Source organism: Rhagoletis zephyria, unplaced genomic scaffold (assembly GCF_001687245.7).
Source record: "Rhagoletis zephyria isolate East Lansing unplaced genomic scaffold, Rhagoletis_zephyria_1.1 Rzeph_scaffold_05362, whole genome shotgun sequence".
NCBI lineage: Eukaryota > Metazoa > Arthropoda > Insecta > Diptera > Tephritidae > Rhagoletis > Rhagoletis zephyria.
In genome coordinates, this window is record NW_016162445.1 from 27,045 (window position 1) to 35,870 (window position 8,826).

The window sequence follows — 8,826 nt, forward strand, 5'->3', positions numbered from 1 at the left end:
ACTATTTAAACTTCAATTGTATTATTTAATAATAAATAATGCCCAACGGTGCCCCAATGAGACTAATCCGAATCTAAACTTTTTAGAGATTACTTGCACAATTTTTTGCAGGGAATATTCGAGCATGACTTGTGCTGCCAATAGGCGACAGTTGTTGTGAGTTGCCCTTATCATTAGCAGCATGACTAAGTTCTATTGCAAAGCTGGACTTGCCATTGACATTGCATAGAAGTAGTGTCAACAAATAAATATGTATTTACTTGTACTTAGATACCCTACAAGACATTGCTGAGCAATTTAGGCAAAATTTCGAACACATTTACACTTTTGTTTTTGTAGTACGGCATAAATGAGTAGTTTCACTATTGACAACATTTAGGGGAGAATACTCAATTTTTGCTCATGGCCTGAACGAAAATGAAGACTTTGGTAAGCACTTTTGTAATTAGCGATAATGATAATATGATGATACTCAGCTGTCCTGTAGGGTATATATTCACATGCATGTGTGAGTATTCGTTAACTCTACCACAGCAGCTACCCTGCAGACAAAAATTTTCAACTGTTTAAAAAATATCCAACTTGTAGCCAGATTTTTTGGGAGATTTCGATAAAATATATAATTTTTAACTAACTACAAAAATCTAGTTTTTGTTATTATTATTGTGGCGTAATAATATTTACTTTTTATAAATTTTGTTTTTCCGATTTTTCCTAACAAACAAATTGTGGCACAAAGCTCGAAAATCGTTGCTAAAAATCTAACTTGAAACTAGCTGAAAAGTAATCCAGGAGTCATGCAGAAGTAATTGGAAGCTTGTTTTCTTCAAAAAAGTTTCAATTTAAATATCCTCATACAAATATCTCTTTGAATGCACTTCACAGATACTTTTTCGAATTGAAGACAAATAAAATAAAGATCCAAACTTTGTATTATCATTTTGAAGTTATGGCTGACGGGATTCCATTCATTCACATTTAAAAAAAAATAAAATATATTGTTTTTCTTATTAATATTTTATGTGCAGAAGTAGTTAGTTACAGGTTAGTTTACATCTAATGCAGGGCTAACATCCCTTGACTATTTCGCGGCCACTGGCATATAAATACATCTAGTTAGTTTTCCCCAAAGAAAATATACAGATAATAGTGACTCTTAGTTCCTTCCTAATCAACTTCAAGTTAACTTTTAGTTAGATAAATTTCTTGCAGGGTATAGTTCGCTTGTCTCTAACACATCTATCTATTCTAGCCGTGGCTTGATGATTTGACGGGAATCGTGCTGTATTTGATACTCATATCAGCTAATAATACTCAACTCATTTGACATGACAATTTATTATTCCAGCGTCAGCTTTAGTGTTATCTACTTATTCCAGATTACGAGCTATATAAGCGCGGCTCTCGATTAGAAACGGCATTAGTTGCATAGCAGCTTAGCAAGTAAAACGTTCTTTAGCAATTTGAGTGGATTGAAAAAAGGAAAAAAAAAAAATACAGAACAAAAATGCCTTTGAGCGGTAAAAATGTGATCTTTGTCGGTGGACTGGGCTTTATTGGCTACGAATGCTGCAAAAAGCTAATGCCCAAGAATATGGCTGTAAGTTGAGTATAGTAAAAAGCTAAGTGAAATTCGCGGGTGTTCTACACCGAAAGTGAGTTTGATAATTTTTACTTAAAACATTAATGGATTGCAATTACTTTCTCTCAGAACTTCTTCGTGTTCGACATTTTGGAAAATGCTGACAACATCAAGGCACTGCAGGCGCTCAACACCAAAACCAAAGTTCACTACATCAAATTCGACATCACTAAAAAGGAGTCAATTAAGAGCGCCATTGCCGAGGTGGTATCCAAGGCGAAGTACATTGATGTGCTGGTGAACGGCGCTGGCATTTTAACCGATCCCAATGTTGAATTGACAATGAACATCAACTTGATCGGCCTAATTAATACCACCTTCGAAGCATTACCTTTTATGGACAAGAACAAGCAAGGACGTGGTGGTGTAATCGTAAACATCGCTTCCGTGCTAGGTCTTGAGCCTTGTCCACCTGCTGCCGTATACTGTGCGTCCAAATTCGGTGTCATGGGCTTTTCGCGATCCATTTCGGTAAGTGAGAATTCTGAAAAGACACACAAAAAAATATAAAAAAATCGATTCTGTAGTATAATGTAGCGAATAGCAGTAATTTAATTTTATTTTTATTGTAACCTTAGGATCCTTACTACTACAAAATCACCGGCGTAGCTGTGGTCACTTTCTGTCCCGGTTTGACAGAAACTCCACTGAAGAACAATATTGGTAGCAAATACACCTTCGAATACTCAAAAAAAATCAGTGAGGAGCTAAATGGTACTAAGACACAGAAACCTGAAGTTTGTGGAGCACATTTGGCACAGGTGGTCGAGTCGCATGAGAACGGTGGTATCTACATTAGCAATCAAGGCACTTTGTCCAAGGTCACACCCACCGTCTACTGGCAACCCACCTATTAGAGCGGCAAAAGGCTTAGATGCTTTGCCACATTGTACATAACTACATACATACATACATACATAATACAATATTTTTCCTGTTAAATTAGTTTGTAAGTTTTAAGTCTGAGTTAAATAAATGTACATATAATAATTTCGCACAAAAACGTTACTTGTAATTATGTTTACTGCGCTGACCTTGAGTTGTTGGAAAAGAAAAATAGCGGACCTTTTGGCTACATTTGTTGATTTGACAGAAATCGCGACTACTTAATAACATATGCAGAACATTTGACAGTGAATGATTGACAAGTTGACTTGAAAGATTGCACACTTTTTTGTATGCATACCTATATAGGAATATATGCACCAAAATATGTACATACATATGTACATATGTATACATCAGTTTTTCTGTTCGTGCTACAAAATTCAAGCATCAAGTGCAGAAGGACCTACCCGCACTCAGGTTGAGCGGAATGTATTTTCTGCATTGAAAAGAGAGAGGGAAAAAGCCGTGAGTATGAAAATTTGGAAATGCTGCCCACAAGGAAGAGCCCGAAAATTTAAGCGGCTTACTTAAGGTTTTTAGAGCAGAGCGTGACTGATGTCCAGAACATATTTATGTTATGCAGGGAACACTTTACAACCAATTTGGATGGTGACATCACTGAAACAAGTTTAGATGGGGAACCCGAGCCACAATGGAGGTTGGCGAGATAAATGGGTATCATGCATATAAAGTGAGCGTAAGCTGAGACTAAATTTTTGCACTAATCAAGTGAGCAGGTGGCGTTGATGGCCGTCCAGATTAGATATTCAAGTACAGCGACGAGGGTTATATGTATCACTCTTATTCCGAATATGGTCCGTTGAAAGCATGCCTGACTATTGAAATTTTAGTGTTCTATGTCCATTTTACAAGAAAGTCGGCCAAGCCGTATGCGGAAAATACTGCGATTGCAGCGTTCCTAATGGATCTTTCTTCGTGAAAGGCTGAACCTACCGAACGACGAACGTACCGGTTAGTTATGTAAATGTAGCTTTAGACCTGGTAAATCCAGGTAAAAAGTAGAGAGTTGCGTTTCTTTAGGAGCCAGCATTAACACCGATAACAGTGTAGGCACTATATACATACATACGTGTGGACTAAGTCGTCACTATATAGGTTAATAATCAGGCAAGTGCTTTGTCTAAGGCGCGGAAGAATGCATTGCATGAGCACGGAGGCGCACGTAGCCCTTTCGAATACCACTGGCGGAAACCGGTCCATCGCTTAAAAATTTAACTACCGAGGGCGTTTTATGTAGGACAAGGTGATGGTTGCGTGTCCTGCCTAGAGCGGCACAGTAGCAGCGATGGTGTTCGATATACTCCACCTTTTCCTCGTCCCTGCAGCTGTGAAAAATATCGTTGGTTGGACATCCAAACCTCTTTCCATGCGCTCCAATAAGGCAGTGGCCTGTGAGTGCCCCGACAACTGATCTGAGAGAAGAGCAGTCAGCCCGAGAGAAAGCGACTTTTGGCTAAATTTTCCTTGTAGTAGACAGCTGGTTTCCACAGCCCACCTGATGTTTACCTCCTAGAAGATTTCAGCCTTTAATCTGTGTTTGCAGGAGGTTAGAGACATGCTCACGTCTCGAGCAGAGTTGACTTCGGATATTTTTTTACATCTCCTGTCCAGAAACTAGGCAGTCCGAATACATATAATATGTATGTATATGCATATGGGAAATTTCCAAACAAAGTGTGTAAGGCAAGTATTTTTTATATTTTTTTAAGACTGGTAAATTTATCCTCTGAAATGGTTTACCGACGTGAAAATTCGTGCAGAATACGAAATTGCTTTCAGGCTCTTCTAAAATATTATATTTTTTCTTATTTTTGCAATTTTATAAAATATTCTCCAGAATTTCACTTTTTTTAAAGGAAGATAAAGGATTAAATAAGTTTAGAAACTGTTGGAAAACGTATACTAACCGATAAGCATTGTACTGATTTTTAACATTAAATGCCTGGTTTTTAAACCTTTGCATATCGCTTTGACTCTCATTTATCGCATAAGGTAATATTGAGGTTTTTCCACCTTCGTCATGCCATTTTTAATGGTTTCATGTCATAGTTTTTCTTGGGAGGCAAACTGTTTATTTAATCTTTCTTTATTCGGCAAGAATTTCCTATATATATGTATGCCATTTGAACACTTTTCGAGAAATAAGCTAAGTAAACAAAAAATTATTTTTTTATATTTTTTTCTAAGAGTCTTATTTCATGAAAATATAAAAAGAAGGATATCATTGAAACTCCTCAAGCAATAAACAGACATTGGTAATTATATTATTTTTAGTATTATTTGCATAAAAACCTGGCTGACATTCATGATTGTTCACTTAAAAACAGAAATTGGTTGCTTTTATTAAATTATTTCTTATGCCATTCGATCAATAAATTCTTGCGCTTCTTAGCAGCAATGTACATAGGTAAGCGAAGCAATTAATGTTGATGTCACGGCAAAATTAAAAAAGTGACATTCTGGAAAATTCAGAGGGACGATATTATAATAGAAAAAGCCACGTTTATGTTGATAAAATTTTTCAGGTGAAAATATAATAAAACAATAAAAGTTAAGAATATCGAATAACCCGAGCGGGAACAAAAATTTGTATATGGAACAAGGAAAATTTATCAAAGAAATATTGTTCGCAAAAGAAAACAAAACGGCTTGAATTAATAAACAAACAGCTTTGTTGATAGCTTATTATCTGGATCGTACAAAGCTGTTTTCAATTTTTCGTTTTGACCAACATAAAATAATTTCAAAGGAACGGAAGGTGGAGGAGATAACACTTCGTTTGGAAACGACCCATATACATAAATATATATCTACCATTATGATCTTTAGCCCTGCTTTAAATCACTACAATGGTCCGGCAAGCGGAAATGCGACTTCACTGAAATAAGTCCAACTGTCCACTTAACGTATAGCTTGGAAACATCTGTATATGGAGTGTTGAGTGGAAGATCGACTTATCTCGGCAGCCAGTTCAACAAAAATGCCCTATCTCAAGAAACTTTTCAATTACGCACTATTTCAGAATTTGGTTAAAGAAAGTTTTATTTCAGAACTCGTTTCAAAAACGCCCTATACAATATATTTTGAAGTGAGATAGGTCATTTTTGAATCGAATTCTGAGATAGGGCTTTCTTCAGCCATTTCTGAAATAGGGCGCTCTTGAAAAATTGTTTGGGATAGGGCGTTTTCGAACTGGCTGGCGAGATATGTCGATCTTCCAGTCAGCATTCGATATATACGCGTCGACTCTTGGTCTAGGTGTGTCGCACCTTCACACTCGTTTCTCTCTGGGATTCTTATGGAAAATTTATTGTCCAGACAGGGGAGAGGAGTGGTATAATGCCTTAACCGGAAGGTAAAGATTCCTAGGAAGATTTACGGGCTCTTGCGCGTTAGCGATGGCGTATGCTGCAGACGATGAAACAGTGCGCTATGTGAGCTTTGCGACGACATGAACTTAGTGCAGCAACGTCCCATGACGTCCAATAGACATAAACTCACCAGCAATTAAAGTATTCAACACGGAGCCCGCTGGTTGTTGGTGGGAGACGACGAAAACATCCATCTCTGCCATTGAATGACCAGGCGGAGGAGAACTTAGCTTCTTTTGGCACTTCCAATTGTCAATTGACACAGAAGTGAAATTATTGGCGGTGACAGCGCCAAACAAGAATGCGAATTGGGCGATGATTAACCCAAGCTCTACAGGGTAATTCATCCAAGCTTAATCGTATAACCACTGTCTTGAAACCAATCTGCTTCTAGTATAAAAAATTACCAATTGTTATCCAATCAGCACGCGAAAAAAGAAGAAAAAAATTGCTACCTACCCATAGCTATAATGTAGCGAATGCAGTATCGTTTCGATGTTGTTACTCATATCTCTTGGCAAGTTAACACCATTCCTTGGAAACATCAATCATATTAAATGTTGACTATCGTGCAACGCGCGGATATGGTTACATATGTATGTACTATATGGCTTATGAATGTATGCATACATACAGTATCGGTCATATCTATAGCACGCCATTTCAAAGTGATATTGTGTGCCACTTATGTTTATTTATTTATTTTTAAGAATTTTCAATTAAAATACAGTTCATTCTCAGACAAACCCCATATAAACCCTAGTGTAACAATTTGTAGAAAACTACAAAAAAGTGCAACAAATTTCCACCTAAATTTCAAACTTTTTTCTCGGAAGTGTAAGAACTTTTTTGAGTACACAGTTTTTTAGCCCCTTCAATTTTAGTCTGATAATGTGCAAGTTTCAAGTGGCTAAAAGTTACCGTTGATTTTTTAGAATTTTTTTCGCCAAAGGTGTTGCGGATTTCTTCCATATACAAATAAATTGAGTTTATTCATTATATGGAAGCCAATGCGACAAAAAAAATTCTAAAAAATAAACGGTAATTCGTACCCACTTCAAATTTGCACATTATCAGACTAAAATTGAATGGGCTAAAAAAATGTGTACTCAAAAAAATTCTAACACTTCCGAGAAAAAAGTTTGAAATTTATGTGAAAATTTGTTGCACTTTTTTGTAGCTTTCTACAAATTATTAAGCTTAGGTTTGTATCGGATTTGTCTGAGAATGAACTATATTTTAATTGAAAATTCTTAAAAATTTATAAATAAACATAACTGGCACACTATATTACTTTGAAATGGCGTGCTATAGATATGACCGATACTGTAAATGTTGCCCGTTGCATCACACTAAATTGAGCGATTACACTATCGGTAAGTCGCTGCTGCGTTGGAATTTTTTAGAAAAATCTCTTTCGGCACATCAACGCACGTCAACGGGTTAAGTGTTTGTGGTAGGTTAAGTTCAAGAGCTCTGCAAAAGCAGAAAATGAGGAAAGAAAACTGGTGAATAAAAACCGGCAAAGATAACACTAATATTGTTGATGTTGGTGTTGCTTATTATTTTGTTGATGAGGTCGACGCAAGTGGCAAACGCTGAGTGGCTGTAGCACGCAGTGTCATTTCATAACTGCAGATGACTGCGAAAAGTGTTAAATTAATGAATGTTATGTTTGTTATGGTGCACGTGCGTGTCACTTACATGCGTGTCCAAGCGAAATATGCATTTATATGTGTAAAATGAATATATGGGAACCTAACTGTTAGGCAAACTTACTACTTTCGTGAATAGGCGTGAATCAAATGCCGGAGTGGATAGACTAAATCACAAATCAAAGACAAGTTCGAAAAAGACATGAAAAATTTGTTTCCTAAAAATTATTTGTTTCCTTCTTTGTATTAGCTAAAGTGCATGCTTTTCCAAGTATATAAACCACTCAGTTGTTGAATAATGAAGGCGGAAATTTGTTCTAAGAAAAGATATTGGGACGGAAATAGAAATGATTTTCAAAATTGTTTATGTCAAACTTTTCCCCAGTGCACTTTTCTACGAGTGCACAATTGCACTAAATTTACCGATACACATACATACAATGCAAAAGTTTGCACTTGCCTCGCGAGAATCTTTACGCTGCAGAAACAAATTATCAATTGATAAAAAATAACCCACTTACAGTTAGCTTTTTTTGTAGTTATCTACGAAAATCTAACTTGAAACTAGTTGACAAGTAATGCAGGAGATTGTTTTTTTTTTTTTAACGCGTTTCTATTTAAATATCCTGCACTTCGCAAATACTTTTTCGAATTGAGGACAAATAAAAGGAAGATCGAAATTTCATATTATCATTTTAAAGTTATGTCTGACGGAGTTCGAATATGGGACCACCCACCGCAGAATATGTAAACAAATATGGAATGTAATAAAATAAAAAATAAAAATAAAAAATATTTTATTATTTTATTTTTATGTCCAAAAGTGGTTAGTTACAAGATAGTTACATCCAACCTTTGAGTATTTATATCTAATGCAGAGATAACCACTTTTGACTATTTCGCTGCCATCGCCATGGAGATATAGTTAGCTTTCGTCAACTTAAAGTTAGCTTATAGTTAGATACATTTCTTGCAGGGTAGCTGCTTCAATTGCAAAGCATAAATAAATACATATGTATATGCAAATGTATGTCTTTATATTTAGAAATTTATATGCATATAAATAATTGCACTGCGCGCACTAACAAACTTAAGTGGCAATGAATTTGAAAACTTGTGGTATGCACACACAGTTTTGTTTCTATACTTATTATGTACGTAAATAAAAATAAATAATTATTTAAAGTAGCTTAAGTGTCTTTAGACGGGTTGAGTTTGAATTAAAAAATAATCAGTTTCTCTTGAAAAT

At 35.8% G+C, this 8,826-nt stretch overlaps 1 protein-coding gene across 1 annotated transcript; it reads left to right on the plus strand.

The window, feature by feature from the left end:
* The first annotated feature begins 1,355 nt into the window (after positions 1 to 1,355).
* LOC108372010 (alcohol dehydrogenase 2) lies at positions 1,356 to 2,645 on the plus strand. Its single transcript, XM_017627643.1, has 3 exons — positions 1,356 to 1,600; positions 1,712 to 2,113; positions 2,221 to 2,645. The coding sequence occupies exons 1-3, from the start codon at positions 1,508 to 1,510 to the stop codon at positions 2,497 to 2,499; spliced, it is 774 nt and encodes a 257-aa protein (XP_017483132.1). The 5' UTR covers positions 1,356 to 1,507; the 3' UTR covers positions 2,500 to 2,645.
* The last annotated feature ends 6,181 nt before the right edge of the window (positions 2,646 to 8,826 follow it).

Coding starts and splice junctions, on each gene's coding strand:
- LOC108372010 (XM_017627643.1), top strand. CDS start 1,508: ATGCCTTTGAGCGGTAAAAATGTGATCTTTGTCGGTGGACTGGGCTTT. Junction 1,601..1,711: donor TAATGCCCAAGAATATGGCT/GTAAGTTGAGTA, acceptor ACTTTCTCTCAG/AACTTCTTCGTGTTCGACAT. Junction 2,114..2,220: donor GCTTTTCGCGATCCATTTCG/GTAAGTGAGAAT, acceptor TTGTAACCTTAG/GATCCTTACTACTACAAAAT.